Source organism: Rhinolophus ferrumequinum, chromosome 21 (genome assembly GCF_004115265.2).
Source record: "Rhinolophus ferrumequinum isolate MPI-CBG mRhiFer1 chromosome 21, mRhiFer1_v1.p, whole genome shotgun sequence".
Classification (NCBI taxonomy): Eukaryota; Metazoa; Chordata; class Mammalia; order Chiroptera; family Rhinolophidae; genus Rhinolophus; species Rhinolophus ferrumequinum.
Genome location: NC_046304.1, coordinates 20,369,133 through 20,396,053, shown reverse-complemented (window position 1 = coordinate 20,396,053; position 26,921 = coordinate 20,369,133). Strand labels below are relative to the sequence as shown.

General features: G+C 36.9%; 1 protein-coding gene across 1 annotated transcript; it reads left to right on the top strand.

The window, feature by feature from the left end:
- Positions 1-2,268: 2,268 nt before the first annotated feature.
- UTP6 (UTP6 small subunit processome component) lies at positions 2,269-25,184 on the top strand. Its single transcript, XM_033091350.1, has 19 exons — positions 2,269-2,477; positions 3,727-3,811; positions 6,801-6,842; positions 7,086-7,178; positions 7,845-7,892; positions 8,347-8,410; positions 9,751-9,869; positions 12,669-12,746; positions 13,912-13,993; positions 14,522-14,603; positions 15,430-15,614; positions 16,170-16,249; positions 16,613-16,690; positions 18,979-19,158; positions 20,099-20,179; positions 20,462-20,571; positions 21,459-21,525; positions 24,053-24,125; positions 24,891-25,184. Exons 1-19 carry the CDS (start codon positions 2,386-2,388, stop codon positions 25,046-25,048), a joined length of 1,797 nt encoding a protein of 598 aa, XP_032947241.1. The 5' UTR covers positions 2,269-2,385; the 3' UTR covers positions 25,049-25,184.
- Positions 25,185-26,921: the final 1,737 nt, after the last annotated feature.

The following is a 26,921-nucleotide window of genomic DNA, read 5'->3' as shown; positions in this document are numbered from 1 at the left end:
TCAAGCTTTACGAGAGCTCCAGACTCAAGAGTACTTTTTCTCTGGCCGCATGGTTCCTTAACTAGAAGGTGTGCTTAAGCTAAAGATTCTGAGACCCAGTGGGCATTATTCAAACATAGTTTCTTCTGCTGTACTGGGCTTTCTCTAGTAGGTGCTTTTTACCTCTTCAAGAGCTCCTTCTTGGGTTGATATTTTAAAATATTTGTGATAGGAGCTTAGTTAATATGTAAAGAACTTAAAACAGTGCACATGGTATCTGGGCACATAGTAAGTCCAAGATAAGTAATAGGTATTATTATGAGTTGTAGAAGAGACAAAAGAAGCTTTTGCCATTATCATGATGATAGTTTTTAGAGCAAGATAAACATAAAAGCTAAATTTGAAAATAAGGGATGAGAGTACTTATAGTTGTGTTGATTTAAAAAGCGTAGTTATCTATCAAATTTGCCTTTAAATGAAATATTACAATTTCTCAGAGCACGTTGACTCCCTTGCACCTAAAGAAATTTATTAAGTGCCTTTTGTTATTCTGTCATGCATTTATTTACTGAGTGCTTATTATATTCTAGGCACTGTTCTAAGCTCCTAGGTATCTAGTGAACAAAATAAAAATTCCCTGCCCATATGGAGCTTACTATCTAGTGGCATTGAAACCGGAGGCCAAATGAATCTGAGGCTGCTGCTGCCTGCGCCTTTCAGCCAATAGACCAACACAAGAGTTAGGTCACAGAATACGTGTCTATTATCAGAGCACTGGTGGTCTGAGAAAGCAACGGGTTAACACCTTCAAAACCTGCCTTAACAGTCTCAGACTGGCTTGGGGTTATTTCAGGGAAAATCTAGGTGTTCCTCCAGAGGCTACTGAAGGTTCCCGGGTTCTGCATGGAGCCTTCCCTCTGGCAATGTGATTCTCTGGTGGGGTCTCAACCCAGGAACAATGATGGGAGTAGCCCACATAGTAGTGGGATCTATAAGCCTAAGGGTATTAACCACAAGTTTCAGGGTAATTTTCTAAAACAGGGAACTGGGTGGGACAGGGGACATTCCGACCTCAAGCCCACAGTGGGATGATCTATTGTTAGGTCAAGGAAAGGTGAAGTCCCTGACGCTGACACGCCTCTATTATGGGTGTGACAACCAGGCCCTGTTTCAGTATCCCCACGTTTACTGTTAACACAGGCCCCAGAGATTTTCCTATTACAAACAAATGATTTCTTTCCACTTTCCTCGTGTCTTAAAGTTGAGGGAATCAGGAAATGATGAAGCTAAAGCCAACCGTTGCCTCAGTTCTGAGACCAGTGGGGTAAAATGTGAAAGGGAAAAAAAAGAAAGGAAAAGGCACAGAGGTGGAATGTATTTAATTGCTAAAGCCTACTACCCTTCCATAAATCACACAGACGAACAAGGTGCTAATGCGAATGTTGAAATAAACAGGTCTAGCAAGAACTCCTGCTTTGTTTTTTTTTTTTTTTTTTTTACCTTCTTTCAGGACTTAAAAATAACTGAGCCATGTAGTTATCATTTTAGGTTTACTAATTGCACCAATAATGTCGCTTCCAAGCTGGGTTGTCTGATGGTTCTCTTAGAAATGCTAAGTTGCTCGGGCAGTGGTTTAAGGAGGGTCTGTATCTATTGATTTACTTCCGTAACTCACAAACTTTTCAATATAGTTTCTGATATCCACCCAGGGCCCTTGTGTTTTGAAAGATGTCTTCAAAGCCAGCATAATTATTTAAATGTCTCCCCATTTAAAAATTAATCAGCCAATTAGAGATTCTAATTGGCACGTGAAAAAATACCAAATCTAGCCGAAAGCAAAGACCTCGTGTTTTGGACCGCCTGGTCAGTTTTAGCGCCCCCTACGATTTTCGTTACTGACTTTTTGAAATGTTTACTATAATTATAGGATATCCTCTAGCCTTCTATTTGCTTTTTAAATTTTTTTTTTGGTTCTTGGTGTTGCAAAGCGAGGATGTGGGATGGGAGCAGAATAAAAGGAGACAATATTCTGCAAAACATGCATTTCATGCCACTTTCACGTAACCCCTACAGACCCGACGACGCTTTTCCGCCCCGTCGTAGCTCCGCTATCGTAGCTCGGCCTTAGCCCCGCCCCACCACCCCAGTCCACTGGGATCCTCCGGCGAGGGAGGGACCTTCGTTGCAACCCCACAGTCAGCCACAGGGAGGTGACAGCGGCCGCAAGAACCAGAAGGCCTTCTCCAACAGCGGGGGCGGCGGAAGCGGAAAAGGCGGGACCTAAGGCGCACGTTACGTCAGCACGTGCGAGCGTAAGCGCTGGGTCTTGGGAATAGATGGTGGGACCCTTCGGCGCGTGTTGGCGGTTAAGAGGTTCTCTCGGTTGGGTTCTGCAGTTCTGACCTCATGGCGGAGATCATTCAGGAACGCATAGAAGATCGACTTCCTGAATTGGAACAGCTGGAGCGCATTGGACTGTTCAGTCATGCGGAAATTAAGTGAGATTGCTGAGGAAGAGCTGGGGCGGGCTGACGGGAGTTGCGGCGTGTGCGGCTGGGATAGGGATGGCGAGCCCTTGAGTTGTGTTTCTTTTTTCCTAACATGGCGGAAGCCCATTTTCAGATTTTGATGATGTCCAAAATTAATTTTGCATTTATTGCAAGGTGATCCGTCCATTTATTCACCAAAAATACTGACAGCTCTTCAAGGGGCCAGGTCTTGGGGCAGTAAGGATGATAAAACCGGGATTTCTGCCCCTCAAGAGCTAACTGCCTTGTTTATGATGGGAGAGACAGACTAATTAAACATTTTGATTATAGTGCGGTGTACTGTAAGTTGATTATAGTAGAGCGTACTGTCTAGAGATGCGAAGAGAGGGCCCTGGGCGCCCAGGAGGGGTAGATAAATCTTTATAACAAGACTTAAAAGATGGGGAATCATTTAATTCAATTTCGCACTTTCACCCCAGAGCTTAGCCAACAACGTCTGGCATAAAGTTGGCATTCAGTAATTTGCTAAAATTAAGTCGAATAATTTTTTATGGTTTTCTCTTTCTTAATTTTCAATGACTGTGAATGTAATAAAGTAACTATGGGAGCCTTAAAGTAAACCTTTGTTAATGAAACAGAACACAACAGTGTGGACTCTTACTAGGTGCTCAGTAAATGTTATCATTAACTAGAGACAGTTGTTGGTCTTGCACAACTTGCGTTAGATTCTCCTAATATGTATATGTTGTGTGTTCATTCCTTAGCTAAATACAATGAGTGACTCTTCTCCCTTAAGTCCTTTGTAGTAGTAATAAACTTTTCTAAGTAAAAACAGTCTAGGTTTTTTTTTTTTAATCTGCATGGTGAAAACTCGGGAGAGGAACTTAGGAAAGAGATTTGATTATTATTAAAGCCTAAATGACCCGAATTTGGAGGAAAAGAAATCTTTACTAATACCATATATAAATAATATAAAGTACTTAATATATTTGCTTTGCTGGTGCGAATGTTAGTGGTCCTGGCAATTGATTAAGATGATTTTTATGAAAGTTTTAAAATACATCCTGATGCCTTTAAGGACACAGAAGTAATTATATAAAAGAATACTTGCTTATGAAAGATAGTAATTTGGGAATTATATGTTTTGGTAAATATCTGTTTTAAATATATTAAAAATAAAGAAACTTAACAAAAACCCTAAAGTTATTTAACTTTTGCTCTTTCTTAAGTGTTACATTTTAAGTGGCTTTCTCCTCAGGGCTATCATTAAGAAGGCCTCGGATCTAGAATACAGAATACAGCGAAGAGCTCTTTGTAAGGAAGACTTTATCAATTATGTTCAAGTAAGTGAGTAATTTTATTACCTTTTAATCTCAGAAATTTTAAATCAATTATAGAACGGCGATCTTGATGTCAATTTTCTACAATACCCTAGAACTAATGATTACACAGGTCATTTTTGAACAAGTACAGAGATGATTTGGGAGTAGCATTGCTCCACTAAGTCTTTAGTCCTTGGCAAACTGAACTTTTTTTTTCTTTTATGGGGTTAATGGATCAGAGACTGCCAAAGACACAGTGTATCAGGCTTTTAGCAAGAGATTTGATAGACTACCTCTCCTGGGGGAAAAATAAAGGAAAGTGAGTTTGATGATAGTAGCTGGTTGGAAAGTTAATACTTACGTGTCTGTAAGTCTGTCAACTTAGAGGTGTGCTACAAGATTCTTCAGTCCTTTATTGAATGGATCATTTCAGTGAAGATAAAATACACATGCTAGACCAGTTTTCAGGTGGGGGAGGAATAGCTAACATATTGGATGACAAAATGAGGATTCAGAAAGAACCCAATAACAAGATGAAATGTTATAAGACTAAAGTTTCTGAGCTTAGATTAAAAAAAAAAAATCAACAAACAATATATGAGACCTAGCTAAGAATCTTGTATTTGGAAGAGGTCCTAGGGCTCATAGTAGATTGCTATTTCAAAATGAGCTGAGAACATATGTCAAAAATATAATCTAATTGACTATATTAACTAAAGTAGGGTGTTAGATAAGTTAGCTGAGGAGAGGACATGGCAATCAGTAGGCCCTCAGATGTTGGTTTGAAAACAGTTTTGCACTTACTAGACCATGTCTAGAGCACTGTGTTAGGCTCAAGACTACATTTTAAGGACTTGGAGAGGTTGGTTGGGAGGCAGCCAGCACGGAAACCTTGTTCTAAGAGGAATCATTAAAGGAAATAGGGATATTTAACCGTAAGGAGACTTAAGAAGTGGCAAATAATTTCCCTCTTCAAATATTTAGGAGCCACGTGCAGATTAGATTGATTTGTTTAGTTTTAGAGAGCATAACTGAAATAAGATTAAAAACATGTACATGCACATACTCTTACGTATGTATTCCCCTGCCTGCATTCAACCACGTAAACTTGCTGTGAGACATAAGTGGCATTTTAAATCAGTGAGGTCCTGGTTATCCATATTATAAAAATAAAATTAGATCCCTTTCTCACATAACGCAGAAAAATTCCTGCTGAATCGAAAGGCTGAAGGTGGGGGGAAAACTTTAAATCTTCTATAAAAAAATATGAAAGAATGACTTCAGATAGGGAGAGATTACTTAAAATCAATGAGACTGTGAAAGCACAAACCATGAAATGAAGATTGATTTGACTATGTTAAAAGTAAAAATTTCTGTACAGACAAGACATCATGAATAATGTAACAGGACAAATCACAAGATGGGAGAAAATTGGGGAAGGGGGTTATCACTTTGTGAGGGGTATAAATGACTATTGTTTTGTATACCTGAAACAAACAAACAAAATATTTGGGACACATGTAATTAGGCTCTAGATTATATAAAGAACTGCAAATCAAGAAAATGAAAACAACTGGAAAAATGTGAACATGTAAATCACAAAGGGAAAACATTATTTGTTGATAAACTTATGAAAAGATGTTGGCCTCATTAGTAATCAGGTAAATACAGAGTAAAACCAGGATGCAGAGCTACTTTATATCCATCATATATTAACAGATGTTTTAAAGGTTGACATTATCAGTATATAATTGGTACAACCACTTTGCAGAGTAATTTGGTAATATCCCATAAAGTTAAAAATACATATACTCTGTGACCCAGCAATTTCATTCAGTCATACAGTAAATATTGAGTACCTACTATGTACATGGTACTGATTCATTCTGATGGGGGTACACCAATAAATTAAACAGACAAAAATCATTCCTTCAGGAACTTACATATTAGTGGTGGAAGTCTGTATATACCTTGGAAAAATTCCTGGCTATGTCCACAAGAAAAGTACAAGAATATTAATTGCAGCTTTTTGTAATAGGAAAATTGGAAACAAATATCAGCAGGAGAAAGAATAGGTAACTTGCACATTCATTCAGTGAAATATACAGCAGTTAAAATGAATGGACTTGAATTTTCGTGTGCTAACGGATATATCTGAAGTCATAATGTTGAATAAAAATATGGAGTGATGGGTACAATATGATGCCATTTATAATATAAAGTTTAGAAGCATTCAAGCAGCATTGTAATAAAGTTAAAAGTCATGCTTGAGAGTGATATAGTCAAGATAGTCATTTCCTCTGGGGAGGGAGAAGAGTGGAATCAGATATGGCAATAGGGGGCTTCACTTGTATTTCAAACACTTTCTAACAAAGCTTTAAGCAAGTAAAGTAAATGTAGGCTTTGATGTAGCAGTGTGGGAGCTAGCTTCATGAGTGTTCTATGTGCTTGAAATATTTAATGAGGTAGTTTTAAAATGAAGCATGCAGTCTTGTGAGGTCCTGAGCTTTCTATCTCTAATAGTCTATGCTGAGGTTTAGAGAGGAATTACATAGTAGTGGGTTTTAGAGAGCCTTAGAGGTTCTAAGTGGTTCTTTAGAGAGGAAGGAAGGGAAAGCCAATTAGGCACCCTGTGTCAGCTAGTACAGATCTATTATCTGCTTTATTTACTTGTGCATTAGCTAAAAATTTTGAATGGTTAATTTACTAAAAGTTTGAATACACATGTAGACTAGAAAGTTAGATTGGTATTATACATCATAAGTTTGTATCTAAGATGTTTATGTGTGTGTATTGCTGATGTATATATTTGTGAATTTTACAGATATAAGGTGAATTTTCAGTGAGTGCTAGACATTTACTGTAAATTATGCTTTTTGATAGCAAATTATCTTGTTTTATATTCTTGATTTTTATTTGCTTTATGATTTTAAATGCATTTCCTACATATTTAAAAGGTTATAATTTTTCTTGTCTTTTTTTTTTTTTTTGGTATGTTTTTCTTCCATAGTATGAAATTAATCTTTTGGAGCTGATCCAGAGAAGAAGAACTGTACGTAGATGATTTTCTGGAAGTTAGAAAAAATGTAGAATTAAGTAGTGTGGTTCTATATCTAGAACTTGTGTTTGGGAAGCAGTTGGCATTGATAAATTGTGGGATGATGTGCTTATAATGGATATTTGTAATTCTTTAGAGAGGAATTGCTTTATCAGTTCTGTTTAATGACCTAGTAGGAATGCTTCTTTGGATAAATGTGATTAAGCTGAGGCTTTGTATGTTTATATTCCTTTTTAGCGCATTGGGTATTCATTTAAGAAGGATGAGATTGAGAATTCTATTGTACACCGGGTACAAGGTGTCTTCCGACGTGCTTCAGCAAAGTGGAAAGTAAGTGATCAGAGAATCATTAACTGAAGATATGTATTATGCATATTATGACTTGGATATTCAAATGTTTTGTTGTATATTCTTATCTTGGGTATATCTCAGTACTTACTCTTAATGATCGAATCAGTATCATTACTTGAAACCAGTTATCAAACCATTAAGAAAATTGATCTCATTATTCTTTGAGGATGTTGTTGAAAAGAGTGGATTTAATACATAATTAAGGATAAAAAAATTGGGATTTGGTTGGATATATCTCTAAGTAAAGTACACCAAAGATTTGGAGGTGGAAGATAAATGGTTAGAGTAGGGACAGTACCTTAATGACTTGATTTTCTTCAAGTTCGGTGCTGGGACAGTCTGATATGGGAAGTAGTTTGGGTTCCTGGGAATGACACATTTTGGGTTGCTGCCCTTTATTGAGATCATTTAAAAACGCCATTGAACAAATTGGATAGACCACAGATTTTGTCTTGGAGCATAGTAGGTGGGAGTGGGGGAACAGATTGAGTTATAGTTAAGAGATCGCAGGCCATGATGAGGAAGAACCTGATAGGCTGAGGGATGTTGTAACACATTGGATTTTCTGAAATCTGCCTCTGTTTCAAAGGTGTATTATGTATACAATTCAAATTTGGGCAGCTTACTACATTGCTTTTCTTGCAGGATGATGTTCAACTTTGGCTATCCTATGTTGTCTTTTGTAAGAAATGGGTGAGTATTTGGGCAGCCGTGTCTTGCTTTCTCTTTCCTTTTTTTGGTTAGTTGACTTTCTAAGCCCCACACTTGATTACTGAACCCCATGTTTTCTCTGAAGGTGTAGGGTTAACAAATGGGAAAAGAACCCAACAAGGCTGAACTTCAGTGTAACAACATTAGACTAGCTGAATGACTAAATGGCTTTCAAGTCAGTTGAAAAGAAAATGATCTTTATGTGTATTTGTTCATTAAAGTTAAAATTTTTTTTTAATATTTAGCATGTTTATGTAGGATGGTTTAGGTAGAAGAAAACTATGAGCATGTACGTATTTCTTTCTATGTCCCTAGCAATAGCAGATCTTGCCCCATTGGATTTTACAGTTGGTAAGGATGTAGGATAGATCATTTAAGAGATTAATGACAATGATTTCGCTGTGTAGGAAGTAGAATTTTTCTTTCTCTTTTACAGGCTACCAAAGCTCAACTTAGCAAGGTATTCTCTGCCATGTTGGCCATTCATTCAAACAAGCCAGGTATGGTGAAATCCTTGTCAGGTCTTTTTTTTACCTTTTATGTAGACTCAAGCTATTTTGGAGTTTGGAATTTATTTTGCTTGATAAACCTAAAAGAAATTATCTTAAGAACTTAGCCTTCGCAGTTTTCGTTCCTGAATTTCTACATCTTAATTCATCTTTGCCTGCTGTGTACTAGTTACTGTGTCAGTTATTATGTGTGCAAGAAAGACTACATTTCTTTTTAGTTGCTGGTAAAAAAACCTTTTTGGTCCTTTGAGGGACATTTTGTTTAGAGGCAGTCATATTTAAGGGATTTTAAAAACATAAGGGGAAAAGATTAATACAGATTTTACAAGAGTGACTGACGGTAGGAACTCATGTTTTGTAAGAGAAAGACTTCTCTTGTGATACTGTCTGAGTGGTACATTATCTTACAGTGGAGGTATTCCATTGCCTATTCTCAAGTATTAAGCTCAATGAGACATTTTACACTACACAAGACTCAAATAGGCTACATTTGGCACCAGTTTGTTCAGAAAGATACAGGACAGCATTGGGTGTGTTTCTTCAGTAGAGTACTCTTAGCAGTTCAGAGGCTAATGACAGTTTAGGTGTGAGGGGATGAGACCACATGAGGGGGTAGAGGAGCCACTCTGGCTTAGAAGACCCACAGATGGGTGTAGTTAACAGGGATCCTAGAAAGGACCGTTCTCAATTTCAGGAGGCACGTGCTCAAGAAAGCCCAAAGCGATGGCTCTCTACTATTTACAGCCCTCCTAGTCCAGATGTGATTACCAAACCATGGGTCATTTTTACCAAAAGCAGTCTTGGCTGGTAATATAGCTGACCATTGTTGCTAGGGAAATCGTTAGAATGCTACCTCAAGGTTAATTTCCCCTGTCAAAGGACAAAAAAAATTTCTTTTAAAGCCTTTGTTCCCAACAAGTATAAAAAATATTTTGAAAATTATGAGGCATTAAAAAAATTAGACTATTTTAAATAGAGAAAAGAGCAAAATAATTTTATTTCATTGATTCTAAGATGCACAATTTTTCCAGCATTTGAACACTTAAAATTTGTATGTGACTTAACAATGATGTTGACCTTACATCTGATGAAATATAGTAATAGGTACATAAGTACTTTTAGATATTAACATTTACCTGTTTGCTTCCGAATACTCTTTTTTAATCTTAGACAAAGCAACAATACAGATAATCATTAGAAACTCCCTCATCCACTTCCTCTTTTGGTAGGATTACAAAAAAAATTCTTTGATCATTGAAATGGGAGCATTAGTCTTTTTTGTCTGACTTGATTAATTTATTGAAATGAAGCCTCATGTTCCTCCTTTATAGCTTTGTGGATTATGGCTGCCAAATGGGAAATGGAAGATCGCTTGTCTTCAGAAAGTGCAAGACAACTATTTCTTCGAGCTCTGCGCTTTCATCCACAATGCCCGAAACTTTATCAAGAAGTGAGTGTGTAAAATAAAAATAAAATTGTCCCTTTAGAAGAAGAAAAAAGAAGTGAGTGGGTGTGCACGTAACATGAGAGAGTGATGTCTCAGTTTGGTCCTCTGGAGACATATATTCAAGTTAAAAAAGACTTCGATTTATGGAGGCTAGGGATAAGTAGGGGAACTGCTGGGGAAAGGGGCCCAGGAGGGTATTTCTAGGCCAGTAGTAAGTCAGCTTTGACCTTGTACATCTTCCAGGTTCATAGTGACAAATTGGAACTCCTACCTGTCCATTATGGTTCGGAGGGATAGGGAACTGGACCCTACCTTTTTTTTTGTTGGGGGCCAGGGTTTAGCCATCTTTATACCTTTGTTCTTATACTTTTTTCTTCTCCCTCTTTCTTTTTTTTCCCTTTCTTTCCCTCCCTCCCTCTTTTCTTTTTCCTCTCTCCTTTTACCCCCTTTGTCTTCTCTTCCCCTTTTTTCCACTTTCTTCTCCTTCTCTTTGTTTCTTTTTCTTGAAATGGATACTTCCTTCCTCTCTTGGTGGATTTATTTCTGCTTGAAGGGGTGTATTAGAGAAATGATGGCCATACATTTGATTACAAAAATAAATTCTGGAAAAAGCCTGGGTGCTAAGGGGGGAAAAGATACGGATCTTCATGCAAATGGGTTTTGTATTCGTCCCAACTGTATTTTTGGTCTTGTAGTAATTTAATGATGTTTAATATTGTAGTCTTGCATCCTCTTGTTATTGTATGGTGTTATTTATGGTTTTTGGAGGCTTTTTCATAAATGCCTATGTTGTATTTTCCAAAATGGAAATAGATTTATTGCTTATTCTTATCAAAAGTTATTAGAATTTATTACAAATAGTTTAGAGAAAATAGTTTAATGAAAAAGTAACAGAAAAAGTACTCATAATCTTATCACCCATACTTTTATGAATATTATAGATTTTTAAACCAGGTTTTATTTCTGAAAAATGGGATTTTGCTACATATTCCTGTGTTCTGTATTTTTACCTAACACATCATGAATGTAGTTTAATGTTATAATAGTATATATATTGGTGGTGTTCATATTTTCTGGTCTTAGGACCTCCTTACGATCTTCAGATTTTTTGTTTATGTGGGTTATATTTATCAGTTTTTAATTTTATTGAAAATTAAAGCCAAGAAATCTAAAAATAATCATTTAAAAATAAACTTTACATGTAACGTAGATTACTTATTTTTAAATGAAAATAACTCTAAAACAAAGTTTAAAGAGAAAAATTGCATTATTATACATTTGTGCTAATCTTTTTTTTTTTTTTTTTTTTTTTTTTAATTTATTGGGGTGACAATTGTTAGTAGAATTACATAGATTTCAGTTATGCAATTCTGAATCACATCATCCATATGTGCTAATCTTTTGAACATCTGACTTAATAAGGGACAGCAGGGTTCTCAAATCTGCTTTTGCATTCATTGTGGGTGATAGCACCCATCATATCGCTCTGAAAAACCTTAAACTCTTGACATAATAAGAATGAAAGGCAGATAACATATTAGTATTATTATGAAAATAATTTTGAAAGGGTGGTGGGAACACCCAGGTATCCCCAAGTTACATTGTGAGAACCTCTAATGTACATTAACTGTTCTAATAGTTAGTTGCCTTAAAAAAACAACTAAATACTGGTTTTTATTTAACACTGTAAAAGTAGTACCTATTTGTAGAAAGTCTTGGAGAAAAAAGAAGGAAAAATGTTTAAGGACAAATGCTATTAACAAAATGGTTCATTTTTTCTTCTGTGTACATTTTTCACATAGTGGTAATTGTGTTATATATAAAAGTTTGTAGCCAGCTTTAAAAACAAGGTAGAATAACATTAGAATTCTAGTGCATCATTACTAAATTATTGTTAACTATTTTATGACTGCATTAGCAGTCTCCTTCTTTTATAACCTATCTTACTATTGTGGGGCGCTTAGATTGTTTCCAGTATTTGCTCTTACATCTTTGTGTGAGAAACTTTTAGGTATTTAGGATTATCTCCTTACGATAGATTCCTAGAATCAATATTCCTGGTTTAAAGGGTATAAACTTTTTTATTTTTTTAAACTTTTATTTATTTAAGTGTGTTTTTCCAAGACCCATTAGCTCCAAGTCAAGTAGTTTCAAGCTAATTGTGAAGGGCGCAGCTCACAGTGGCCCATGCGGGGATCAAACGGCAATCTTGTTGTTAAGAATACCATACTCTAACCAACTGAACTAAGCGGCCGCCCCTCACCTTTCTTTTTTAACTTGGCATTTTAATATGTCTTGTAATAGAATTCAAAGTAGTTATAAAAATTGTGGGTAAGCCTAACTTTACAGTAGATATTCATCATGCATTCGTTTCTGTTTATATAGCTTGATATTACATTGTTACCATTGATTTTTTTTTTCCAAAATAGTTATAGATTCTCAGGAAGTTACTAAGATGATACAGTGAGGTCTGGTGTAGTATTTACTGTTTCTGATGGTCACATTTTATAAAGTTATAATATTAAAGCCAGGAAATTGGCATTGGTATAATGTGCAAATTGTTCAGTGTCACTTTTTTCACGTGTAGGTTTGTGTAACCACTACAGCAATCAAAATACAGAACTGTTTACATGGTCACAAATTTCTCCCTCCTTATCAATGTCAGCTAATTTTATAACAAATATACTACTCCCCCCAAACTTTCTCAGATCTGATATTTATGGGTAAAAAATGGCATCTTGTGTATTTCTAATTTAAAAAATTATCTCCAAAGATTTTCAGTTCATTATTTTCCTTCTATAGTACTTCAGGATGGAGCTGATGCATGCTGAGAAATTGAGGAAGGAAAGGCAAGAATTTGAAAAAGCCAAAATGGATGTGGTAAGATCCTAATGTATTGTCACTTGTTAAAAATGTATAGTGTTTTGAGCCTGCTTAGGAGTAAGAGAAAATCTTTGCAATGTATTTCTTTAAATGTTTTTTTATTTTATTTTATTGGGGAATGTTGGGGAACAGTGTGCTTTTCCAGGGCCCATCAGCTCCACGTCAAGTCATTGTACTTCAATCTAGTTGTGGAGGGCGCAGCTCAGCTCCAAGTCCAGTCTCCATTTTCAATCTTTAGTTACAGAGGGCACAGCCCACCATCCCATGCGGGAATTGAACCGGCAACCTTGTTGTTAAGAGCTTGCACTCTAACCAACTGAGCCATCCAGCTGCCCCTCCTGCAGCTTAGCGGCAGCTCGTTGTCTTCAATTTATTTGTGGAGGACGCAGCTCACTGGCCCATGTGGGAATCGAACCGGCAACCCTGTTGTTCAGAGCTCTCGCTCTAACCACCTGAGCCATCCAGCTGTCCGTACAATATATTTTTCTTTCCAATTTAATGTCATATTTTGAAACTTTTAAGGTGAGTCTAGGGTTGACTTAATTAAATGGGCTTAGTAATGAAAATGGAATTTTGTGCTTTAAGAATAGACATTTGGATTAGTTGATGTCGTCCTCAAAATCATTACTGATGGAATGGCCAAATGCTAGTCTCTAATACTTTATGATTTTATTAAATGACATAATGGGTTGAAGGAACTCGATGAAAGTTGTGAAATATGTGGTTTCTAGCCTCCTTTTTTATGTAAGATTTTTACGTGACAATAATTTTAAAGATATTTTAGAATGTTAGAGCTGTAAAAGGAACTTTGCTATCATCTGTTATTGTGATTTCCAGCTCTGGCCTTTTATATCCAATTAAAGTCTTACACAGAAGGGTAAACAGGGCATGTAGAACCTGACCTGTTCTGGTCCAGATGCAGAGTAAGGCCTTAAGCCTTGTGCTCTTGCCACCACTCTAGGGGCCTGAGAGAATACAGTTCGAAGATCAGTGGTCTTGTTCAAGCTACACATTTTACAAATGAGGGAACTGGCCTAGAGAGAGATGTGATTTGCCAGAGGTCATGTGGCACAGGTAGCCTAGGACTGTTCGTTTTGATTCTAGTGCTTTTTCTACTTACTGGCACTACCTGTTAAGTGATATTTAATATGATATTCTTTAGGGACACCTTGATTATCCTGAAGAAATCCTTACAGGCGAATTGGCACGGATCATCTACAAAAATTCTGTAAGCATAATTAAAGGTAGGTATCTTTTGAAAGTTTATTTATGGTGAGAAAGTGAAATTATTTATAATGAGGAATACCTTTAAATAATTTTGAAAAATTTCTGTTAGAAATTCTGTTAGAATGTGTATAAAACCGTGATGGTAGGAATAGTGTCCTATTTCTTTCAGAAAAGACATATTTCTCCTTAGGATATTCTTCAACATTTCAGTAAGTTTTTATTGAGTACTTAATTCATGTGGGGAGTGGAAAAGAAATAGATGATTTAATACATCCCTTTATGCCCTTAGGAAGTATAGAATAAAAGTTAGAATAAAAGTTACGAATACTCCAAAATAATAATAATAATATTATTATTATTAATAATATGGCTTTGCTTGTGTAATGGAACTATGGGTGTTTTTTTTTCTTCCCTATTTTGTCCTGTCTTCCAATTAAAAACAAAAAAACAAAAAACTTAAGTTCAGTACATCAAGAAGGTGGTACTTTTAGAGTAAAGTGATCCTTTTAGAGTCTTACTTCCCTCCCCCACTTTTTAAATTTTAGGTGCAGAGTTTCATGTGTCACTGCTTTCAATTGCACAGCTATTCGACTTTGCCAAAGATCTGCAAAGAGAAATTTATGAAGAGTAAGTAAAATAGTGGAAAGTAGTCTGTTTCTGATCTTGTGATAAGGGTTTGAGGTTGATTATTTAGAAAGTGGGATAGAAGATACCACACTAAATCTTTGGCAGAAAGCTAAGTTTTAGGACCATTGTGTCATAGTAAATGATACAAAAAATCTATTCCTAGAGAAGTTTTTTGACTCACTTATTGGCTTCCCTTGGGAAATATTTTCCATTATTCAATAACAAATAAATCCTATAGTTTATAGAAAAATCTATATTTCTGCTTTCCTGGCATGTCTTTTGTCCATAAAATGAGAGTTGCACTCATGAATGTACTTTGGAATGTTCATAGTGAATGCTGTAGGTGTATTTATTCTTTAATGTCTGATTATATGGTTTGAGAATTATTTGTAGCCTTCCTCGTGGGTACTTCACTCGTAGGTAGCACCTCTTACTTTCATAGGAGATAAAATAGAACTTGGATCAGTTTGCTCTGGATATTTTCAGGATTTTGGTAGAGGATTAGGTTGTACTTTGCCTCTATTACAGAATAAGGTTCTCCAGGGCTTGAGGACGATTTACTTTTGAGAGCTAACTTGAAAGTCAACTTTGTGAATAATGTCTGCAACATTTTGGAACCTAATAAATGTGTGACAACTCTGATCCACTGACAAAATTTAAATAGTGACTGTAGATACCTGAAGAGCCTATTGGGAAATAACTCTTCCAGTACTGGGGTTGTTAAAAGAATGTCCTGGGTACCCTTTTAGAGCTAGGGAACTGTCTCTTTGGTATTCTGAGTCAGTCTCATGTCATAGGGCTGATACCAGTAAACTGTATTTTTCAGCCTCCAAGCTCTGCACACAGATGACCCTCTCACTTGGGATTATGTGGCACGGAGAGAATTAGAGATCCAAGCGCAGCCAGGAGAAGAGCAGCCGGCCACGAAACATGCCAAAGTGGTAGAGATGGGCCGGAAGGAGGAGCGGTGCAGTGCTGTATATGAAGAAGCAGTAAAGACTCTCCCTACAGGTAAACTTCACCACCCATGGTGTGCTGGAGAAGTGATGGTATTCATGAATGTGAAACTGAAACTCCTGTTCCCATGACCAAAATCAATTTCAGGAAACTTCTGCGGTAGTTTACAGTGTACCTGGCTTTCCAACTTGTTCTTTCTCTAGTGGTGAAAGATGAGCTTTTATGATCTTCCTTGATAGTAGTGGTATTTGTATTCATTTATTTGGGGGAAATGATTCTCAGGAAGTGATAACGCAGAAGGTTGTTTAATTATAATTCCTTAATTATTTTTGATATAAATTTACCTTTAAATTTTGGAATATTGGAGTATTAAGGTAGAAGGGATGTGTAACATGGATAAGGCTTTTAATTTTTATATTTATGTCATTACTCAGTTGTTTTTCCCCAGTACTGAAGATGTTTGGCTGTAATCAGAATAACTTTTTTTTTTTTAAACCAGACTAATTTAAACTCTTCTTCAGAGGAATTTTTCCTTCAGAGAAAGGATATATGATTGGTAAACTGAGAGAATTGGTGATCTGATCGTTGTAATCTTTCTGACTTTTTCAGAGGCCATGTGGAAGTGTTACATCAACTTTTGCTTGGAAAGGTTTAGTAAGAAGACAAATAGCCCGTCCCTCAGAGCGAAGGTAAGGACTTACATGCCGTGGGTGTAGTGGGTAACTAGAAAGGGATTGTCTTCTGAGAGAAGGACAGACTCTTGGGGCCTGGGACAGTTTCCAAGAACTTAGTACTTAACTGCTCTTTCTCCTTGTGAGTGACCTGTCATCCGGAAGGTCTGAGTCTGCTTTGCCCTTGTACTGGCCTCCATGTTAGGAGGTGCTCTCTTACTGGGCTGTGTTTGGTGCAGCTGTCTCACTCTAATCATAAGTGAAACCACCTCAGTCCCTGCTCTCAGCCCTCAGAAGGATGCAGAACTGCTTTCGTTCCTGTCAGGCCAAACACCTCTGCTGGGATCTTTGTAATGAACTGAGGGATTTTTCTGATTTCAGAGGCTGGAAAAAACCATGACTGCATTCAGGAAGGCACATGAACTCAAGGTTCTACCAGAATGCCAATACAAGCAGTGGGTAAGGACACGAACACATTCACTGCCTATTACATGTACTTAATTCCGGTTGCTTCGTGCTGGTGTCATCTCTTTTAATATATATAGTTACGTGACTAAGCCCATTTGTAAGTTTGCTGTGGTAGATGTAGCGAGTAGTTACATTTGGCTCTCAGTATTTGGTATATGCCAAAAACGAAATCTGTACCAGTAAAAGGAGGAATATTATTTAGCAGAAAACACTCAAACAAGGAGTCACAATTTGGGCTTATTTTGTTTCTCCACCCATCCATCTTTTACTGAACATCCTTTTCCTGAAGTTTCAATCTAAATGTCTGGCCCAGATTAACCATTGGTACAACAAAACCAGGTTAGATGTGTTCCCTGTGTCTCAGAAGCTGACATTCTAGTAAGAGGCGTGTTAACCCATCCTTACCCCCTGGGGTGGATAAGGACTGTCATAGAGACCAGAGTAATGTGATGTGGGAGTAGGTACATAGCTCTAGATGGGGTTTGCCATTTAATAGCTAGGTGACTTGGGCGAGTCACTTAACTTTTCTGAGTTTGTTTACTTGATTTTAAAATACTGATAGTGATCCTTGTTTTTGCTACCTCACAGAGTTGTTGAGAGCATTACCTGAGATAATGGATGTGTTAGTATACTTAAATACTTTTTTCATAGGATAAAAAAAGTATCAAAATCTTTATATTTGTCGAGTGCCTTTAATTTGTGTGACTCCTGATTCATATCATGCAATTTTTATATAATTACAACTAATTTTGTGCTATTTTGTATTTTCTTTATATTAATATTTAAAAAGTACTTTTTCCTATATACGTGCATAATATCCATACTGTATACTAGTCTATTGTATTGTACCTTCTCCCATTATAGCATTGTCTGGCAAAAATCCCAGATCTGGATGAGTTCAGCTGCCCCCATTGGAGTTGTTGAATGTCAGCAAGACAGTTACGTCCTGTGCATCCAGATGGGCTTTGATTTCAGAGTATTGCCTTGGCGGTCCTGCTCTTTTTCCATTATTGCTTATTTTGCCATTTGCTGCTCTGGCCATTTCAAACATCCTCTGCTCTCCAAGTCTCTCAGGCTATCCTTGGAGGACTTCCATCACTCATTTGGTGACCTTGACTTTAATGAAGAGTCCCTCAACATATTGCGGCTAAACTTAAAAAACTGCTGATTTCTACATCCATCTTTTCTCCAGATTATTCTCCGCAGAATGATCTTTTAAAATTGATTATCGGATTAATCTGTGGCTTCCCACTGTCCTTTGTATAAAGCTACTCAGTCTCATTAATTTGGCTCCTGCCTGTATTTCAAGCCTCATGTGCCGGTTCTCTCCAGTTTACATCTTACCCCTCCAACCATTGTGAACTTGGATTTCCTTTCACATCCAAGCTCTCACTCACCTTCAGCTTTTTGTGCATGCTGTTTGGCGAGCCTTCTCTTTTCCTGTGGATTTCTGCTTCCGCCTGACTAATGCGTGATCTTCCTTAAGTCTTAGTTTAAATGGTGCTTCCTTTCTGGGAGTCCTTTCTTCTCACTGCCATAGAGCCTGTTGGGTGCTTGTACTTTGTACTCTGATAGCATATTGGAGGCTCTGGGTGCTAGAGAATGTACCTGTTGTCCTCATTTTTTAATCTGCTGTGTATAGTGTACAACAAAAATGCTTGCTGAATCACCGATTTTATACCGCCATTTATTCTTTTTCACAGTTTTGTAAAATTGAATTGGCTTTATGTTTTTTCCCATAAAAGTGTGTATAAAAGTATTTTGAACAGGTAAGATTTCCTTCTGTTTATGTACTTGTTGGGTCATATTTGTTAAAATAAAATTCCCAAGTTTAAGATAGAAGCACTTTTATTACTCTTGTTACATAGTGTCAGATTATATTTCAGAAAAATTGCATCAGTTTATAGTGTGCCCAATTGTGTTTGAATGAATTAACTTATTTCTTTACCACCCCAGATATACTGGTTTCATCTTTACTGATTTTTATATTCTGTTTGGTGGGTGTGGGTTTTATTATAGTGAACTATTTTATTAAAAACTTAACTTTCAATCTGTATTATTTAGGTTCTCTAATGTTTACCTCTTCCCCTGCTCCCCCTTTGTTTTGTAGCCTGAACAATTCCAATTGTTCATGTTGTGCCTGTTTGGCAGCCATGTTAAAGGCTTAGTGGAAAGGCATTTGAAGTTGTTGCCTCATATGAGCTCTGTATTTGTTCTGTATTACATAGGGCATTTCGCTTTCAGTAGTTAATGTTTCAGTGATCCTTTGTCTTACCTAGATTGAGTTGTTGCTGCACCATGACTTCTTGAAGGAAGCTCTGCAGGTGGCGGTAGCCGGCACTGAATTGTTTAGGGACTCCGTAATGATGTGGCAGATGCAGCTGCAGGTGCTGATAGACTCAAAGAGCCCTGACGTAGCCAGACTTTTTCAAGAAGCCTTTGTGCACCTGAAGCCCCAGGTCTGTGAGTTGGGTCTTTTATATTTCATTTTGTTTGGCAAACGTTTTAAGACTTCAGCCAAAGCTCATTTGGGGTGTCCTTGTGTGATGCGAGCTGGCCCCAGAGTGCATTCGTGATGATGGTTCAAGGCTCAAGAGTAGAAGAACTTCCATTTAATGGCCTATTTCTGATTCTTTATTTGAAAATTGACTAAGTTGTATAAACTTTATGTTCCATCTAGGTATCTTAGCAGTGAGAAATATTAATAGAATATTGTTCTCAGTTGGCTTCTAAAGCTGAATTTAAGCCTGATTTTAAAACACACATATATTTCTAAACCTTAAAGTTTAAAAGCCTAAACCTTAAATCTTTGCAGTGAATCTTTTTTTATATTAGTAGGAAAACAGTATTACAGAAGTTAAAATGGGAAAAAAAATCTTCAGTGTTTTACTGCTCATTTGTGTGTGCCTCTGAGACGTGAGTGAAGATCAGCTATTTCAGCCTAGATTAATTAGAACTTGTGTTGTGGGTCCTAGAGAGCACAGACATGATCTGGGTTGCTATGGGTCTGACTAGCTATGTGCTGTTAATTACTTAATTAACTAATAGCTTATTGATGGTAATAACTATAGCCAGCATTCTCCAGTAGAAGGGAACTATTGGGTTGGTGCAAAAGTAATTGCGGTTTAAAAGGTTAAAAATAATTGCAAAAACCACAAATACTTTTGCACCAACCTAATAGAATTAGCAGGAGAGTATTGCTTTGGGTGACGAGGTCAGATGGCTGGCCTTGTTCCGGCATGCCATTCCTGTGGGCACTGAGGATTCTGTCACAGTGAGGACAGGCTGCAAGTGAATTAATGTTTTACATATTATCTTAGGAGGAACCTGTCTTGATAGTGATAGTTTTCAGAGCACAGTGCTAAGCTCTCATTTTGTAACTTTTTTTATTGTAAGCAGGTTTGTCTGCCATTGTGGATTTCTTGGGCAGAGTGGAGTGAAGGTGCCAAAAGCCAAGAAGACACTGAAGCCATCTATAAGGTATAGGCCCAGTGTTCTAAGTCTCGTGTGTGGGGAATGAGCAGATAGGTTTCACTAATTGGCTAACTTTAGAATTCTTTCTATAGCAGCTGTTCCTAACGCACTATTACTAGGTTGGTGCAAAAGTAATTGCAGTTTAAAAGGTTAAAAATAATTGCAAACACTGCAGTTACTTTTGCACCAACCTAATAATTGAGTAGCCTGGGATGGTGCTGGGAAAATTTGTTTTGATATTTATAAATTTCCTCACGCAGTTCGTATCGTTTTCCTTTTACGTTGTAGAAAGCTATCTTAGCTGTCATTGGTGCCGACTCAGTCACCCTGAAGGATAAGTACCTGGATTGGGCCTATCGAAGTGGTGGCTACAAAAAGGCCAGAGCTGTGTTTAAAAGGTACTCCCAAATGTTCATAGCTGGTCCTGTCTCTGCACTCCATACTTAGCCCCTGATACCCAGGTTTTATATGTCTCACAGACAGTATCTGAGGAAGTAATCCAAGAGACTTTTTCAAAAAGTTTTCTTTTTGGAACAGTAAAAGCAGTTCATACTCATTGTGGAAAAATTTTATTGAAGAGATAACTAATAATTTATTGTAATCTCATCAAGAGGAAAAACCATGTTAATATATCATTTTAAAATTTGTTTTTCACGTATTTGAGATTTTACTATAATCACATTTTTTTGGGGGGGCATCTTTTTTTAATGTTTATTGGGCTGACAGTTGTTAGTAAAGTTACATAGGTTTCAATATAATCACATTTTCTATACCATTTTTATTGGTGAACATTAGACTGGCCTTTTCCCTATCAGTGATATTTCTTTATAAATATCATTTATTAAAAATAGCTGTATGATAATACCACTCTGTGGATGTGCCATGATTTTTTTGGCACAGTAATACTACTTTGATGAACATTTCTGCACAATTATTATTTGACTATGTTGGAAATTGTTCCTTAGAATATATTCTTAGAAGTGGAATTATTGTTTTCCTTCAGAAGACCTTGAGATGTAAATAGTAGAGGGAACTTAAAACTCTGAAAGTGAGAAAGAAGAGAACAGGAAGAAAACTGGATAGGAAAGAATTTGGTGGTGAAGAGAAAGTCATTGGAGATTGAAAGCGTTGAGAGTGACTGGTGGTCAAGTCCAGTCCTTGTATTGAATTGTGGCCAGGTCTTCATTAAACCAAGTGTTGTGGAGGCTCTGACACAGGCATTTGTATTCATGAGATGTAAGAGGCTCTGTCATTGGGAAAGATAACAGTTCTCCCCTCCTTTTAGTTTACAGGAAAGCCGTCCATTTTCAGTTGACTTTTTCAGGAAAATAATCCAGTTTGAAAAGGAGCAAGTAAGTGTTCTGTATATACATTTCTTGTCTGAGAAAATGGATTAGTGCTTACTAATCAGTTGCAGCATTTTGATATTTAAAAAGCTCTCATTATAAAACTATATATTTCTGCTCCCTTTGTTCAACCCTTTTTTCCATAGAGATGGTTTAGGAATGGTAATCATGTGAAGAAGAGAAAGTACATGTCTGGAAAATAGAAAACTTAGATGTCACCTCTTATAGGAAGTGCTGCCTCTCTGTCTCCACAGCATCCTGTTTGTGTCCTGTGTTGGGCTGTGAGGTAAAGAGTAGGCAGGCAGTAACTGTTTCTGGGGTTTTTAACTGAACACGTGAGTGAGGAAAAATACAGGAAAGTCTCAGTTAAAATAATAACCCGAAAATCCAAATGATCTGTAATCCCACCACAGTAACACAACCAACCATATTTATTTTTATTTTTATAGTTTTGTTTACTTATATACACATGGTTTTGTACTGTTTTATTTCCGACTTCTGTGCCATATGGAGAGTCTCTTTCTCTCTCTTTCACCTAACATTTTGTAAACACATTCCTGTGTTTTTACATGGTTATTGTTTTTAATGGTTGTAGTATTAGTCTTAAACCCATAATTTTCTTAACCATTCTGTTACATATAGGTTGTTTCCAGATAGAAAACAAAGAGTGCTGTAAGCATTTTGTTTATATAGTATTGCTTTTTTTTTAAATTATTTTCTTGAGATAAATTTCTAGGACTGGAGATACTAGTCTTTTTTATAGTTTATATATTACCAGATAGTTTTCCAAAATAATTATACTTATTTATAGTGATAATCAGCAGACATATCAGTATACTTATTTCCTCCCACCTCCAAGTATTCAGTTTTGCTTTTTCTCCTTTATTTTGGTGTTTTCTTGTTTTTTTAAAAAGATTTTATTGGGGAAGGAGAACAGGACTTTATTGGGGAACAGTGTGTACTTCCAAGACTTTTTCCAAGTCAAGTTGTTGTCCTTTCAATCTTAGTTGTGGAGGGTGCCGTTCAGCTTCAAGTTGTTGTCCTTTCAGTCTTAGTTGTGTCGGGTGCAGCTCAGCTCCAGGTCCAGTTGCCGTTGCTAGTTGCAGGGGGCGCTGCCCACCATCCCTTGCGTGAGTTGAACTGGCAGCCTTGTGGTTGAGAGGACGTGCTCCAACCAACTGAGCCATCTGGGAGCTCAGCGGCAGCTTAGCTCGAGGTGCCGTGTTCAATCTTAGTTGCAGGGGGCTCTGCCCACCATCCCTTGCGGGACTTGAGGAATTGAACTGGCAACCTTGTGGTTGAGAGCCCACTGGCCCATGTGGGAATCGAACTGGCAGCCTTCGGAGTTAGGAGCTTGGAGCTCTAACCGCCTGAGCCACCGGGCCGGCCTATTTTGGTGTTTTGATTGCTGTTTATTTCTTTGAATTTTGAAAAACAAGAGCAGTTCAACTCTTATTTTCATAGTTTTGATCATTGAGTGGGTAAATTGTCTGTTCTTGTCCTAAAGTGTAAGAGATAGTATAACATAATAATTAATAGCCAGGCTTTGGATCGATAACATAATAGTTATGTGTCTTGGGTAACTGACTTCATTCTAAGCCTTGGCATCCTTATCTTATAAAGGAGGTCATTGTACCTTTTCAGGGGTGTGAGGGTTATAAGACCAAAGGGAATACTGGGTAGAAAGGAATTTGTAGTACAATGGGCATTATGAGTCTTAACAAGGTGTGATTCTGGTTTTCATGCATATGTAAGCTATGAGGTTAAATTCACTTCTATGAAATAATAGTCTTAGTGAAGAAAAATTTGAATGAGGAAACGGTTATTTGACTATATAAAAGTAATTTTAAACTGAAGATGTTAGTCTGCCTTGAAAAGGAAACAAAAGAATACATTTAAATGGAAGTAGAGGTAAAGAATGAACATTCATTGATTGTAAAGTTAATACCAGCTGTTATTGCCTAGGTGCATAATTAATCAGCATTTTAATTTAATCCTTGTAGTTACTCTGAGATGTCATCCTTGTGTTATGAGTAAGGACACTTAGAAGGTCAGAGGGTTTAAAAAATTTGCTGAAGGTCGTATAACTAGTATTTATAAACTTTGCCTTGATACAAAATGTTCTAAGGTGGACATAGCTAATATGTGCCAGAGCCCAGATAACTCAAAAGGAAGAAATCTCTAGCCATAGGGAGTAGAATCTTCCGCATTTATTTATTTCAATCCTACTTCACCCTCAGAGCTTTCAAACATACTTTCCCGTGAAGCTGCCCATGTTCCTCCAAGAATTTATTAGGCTTTTTCCATGCTACTGTAGCAAAGTGCTTTTTATCACTGTTTGACACTTACTTCACTCTGGAAGTAAATGCATATGACTTCTCTCTGGGTAAGTTGAAAGCCAGGCTGTGTTCATCTTAAGCCACAACCCTCCTCTCCTTAAAATACCTAATAGATGATAGCTGTTAACAGTGTGGTTGAAATGAATTTATGACATTATAAATTAGGCTTAAGATTGTCTGATTATTTTTGTTAGGAATCCTGCAAGATGGCAAACTTAAGAGAATATTATGAGAGGGCTTTGAGAGAGTTTGGATCTACAGATTCTGGTAAGTAAACTTCAGTTATAGACATATAAGTCTGTTTGCATGTGTGGTCTGGAACTTTTCAGTACGGTTAGAACAGCGTTTCTTTACTGGGTCATGGCCCTTTTTGAGAATAAAATTTGTATCCTCCTACCTCTTCCCTTACTTTGTGCATAAATAAATACTTGCAGATGTAATTTTGCTTATAATTTCAAGTTCATAAGCTCAAGAGTCCATGGGTCTTCTATTAAGAACGCTGGGTTAGAGAAAGATTTGCTTGATTTGGTTCTCTAAAAAATATGGTATTTGTCAGGGAAAGGTTAATAATGTAGGTCAGAACAAAGAGGAGTGGGAATTACAGCAAAGGATAGTGGGACGTTAATTGACATTAGTTGTCATTGGCTATTGTCACATTGTCCACATTTATAGGCCTTGTAAAACATACTTCTGGGCGTAGGTATGTCATGTAAAATCTGTTTACTTAGGCACTCAAAAACTGACATGTATTTGTTAAACTCATTTAAAAAACAGATCTGATGAAATGAATGAAAATGGCATTTTTACTAACCCAAGCAAATTTTGTTAAGCATGGTAACAAGGTTACGGTGAACTCATTTTGATATACTCCAGTGTAAGGAAGCTGAGAGCGGTATTGTTTCACAGTTTTCTGTGGAAATAAGTTCCTTAGAAATCTTGTGTTAAATCGATATTAAATAATTAATCTTACTTAATAAAGCCTTGTCAGTTATATATTATATGTCCACAGTAATTTTTTTGTTCCCTTTAAAGATCTTTGGATGGATTATATAAAAGAAGAATTGAACCACCCTCTTGGTAGACCTGAGAACTGCGGACAAATCTACTGGCGAGCCATGAAAATGTTGCAGGGAGAGTCAGCAGAGGTGTTTGTAGCTAAACATGCTATGCATCAAGCCGGCCATTTGTGAAAAGAGGAAGAACAAGCCAACTTTGTGAAATAGTGTTGTAAGCCTTCTGGGTAGATTGGTGTTAGGAGTTCATCTACAATTTGCTTAGAGATGGCAGACAAGAAGGCTCTCTGATTTTGAGACATGCTTTAATTTTGTTAATGCATTATTTTTTAATTCCAGAAGAGAATTGCTGTTCAGTGGCCAGAGGCTACTTGTTGGGGCTGGATCTACTATAGATCCTGAATGTTGTTCAAAATAATGTGGAAATCATACAACTGAAGTTTCTTTTATTATCCCCGGGTTAAGGATGAATATTTCTAGACCTAGGGGCCAGTTAAAATGGAGGAGAAAGTACAGTTCTGTTAGTTTATTCTTCCCTTATTATAAAAGTATGCATGGTATGCATTTGTTGTAGAAAATATGGTGGGAGTAGAATAAGGAGAAGAAAATAAAAGCATCCTGTAATATCATCTGGAGTTAAACTCAGTAATTTGATTTCCTTTATCAGAATTGGATTTATCCTGTTAGAACATTTACTCATTCATTCATTGAGTGCCCATCATAAGCAGGAAGGAAGGGAAGCTTTTTTGGATGGAGGTAGGGGTTAGAGGAACAGAGCTGAATGTCTCTAAAGCTGGTTGAAGGAGCAGAGAAGGATGCTGGGTATTGGGGAAAAAGTTCTTTAAGAAGATCAAGATGTTATACAGGTATCTTCTATCTCTGGGACTGATCTGCAAAGTAGTGTTTATAGTGGGCAGGACTGCCAACAAAAGAAGGGCAGGGATAGGGAGCATATTAGAGAAAGGCTTCAGAGCCCATGATGGAGGATGGCTTGAAGCACAGAAGGGCATTCTGGGAGTAGGGGAGGCAGTTATTTGAATTTTATATCCTTTAACATAATGTTATAATGTCACTGGGAGAAGCATTCAGTACAGTTTATTGATGTTTCGCTTAATATTAGGTTGGTGCAAAAGTAATTGCGGTTTTTGCAATTTTCCAACTTTTTAAACTACAGTTACTTTTGCACCAACCTAATATTATGTTATTTTTCCATGTCATTAAAGCCTTAAACACATTTAATGAATTTAGAACATTCCCTGTAAAATTCATAACATTCTGTGGTTGGACCTTGTTATTGGTTGGACCTTGTTATTTCTAATTTTTTCTTACTATAAATGCTGTTAATGATTTTTGTAAATCTTTGTTCACATCCCTGGTTATTTCTGTAGGAGACTGACATCTGACAAAATTGTTGGATTAAAGGATATAACTTTTTAAAAGAATATATATATTGCCAATTTGTAATGTATAAAAAGACTTTCAAGAAATGTATGAAAATGTCAACACCTTTACCTGCGGTGGATACTTTACACACACACACACACACACACACACACATTTTTTTTTAAATTTTTATTGGGGAGTATTGGGGAACAGTGTTTTTTTCCCAGGACCCATCAGCTCCAAGTCAAGTCATTGTCCTTCAGTCTAGTTGTGGAGGGCGCAACTCAACTCCAAGTCTAGTTGCTGTTTTTCAATCTAGTTGTGGGGGGTGCGCAGCCCACTGGCCCATGTGGGAATCCAACCGGCAACCTTGGTGAGAGCTCATGCTCTAACCAACAGCCATCCGGCTGCCCCGGATATTATATTTTTTATTTATGCCATTTTAATAGGTTAAAAGTGATACATCATTGTTTTAATGTGTATTTCTTTGGCATTAATGAAATTAATGTGGTTTTCCTGGTTCTCTTTTCATGTTTTGATTTTTTTAAAACTTGTTTCTTACTAATTTATAAGAGTTTTTTTTTTGGGGGGTGGGAATATTGGGGAATAGTGTGTTTCTCCAGGGCCCATCAGCTCCAAGTCCAGTCATCGTTTTCAATCTTAGTTG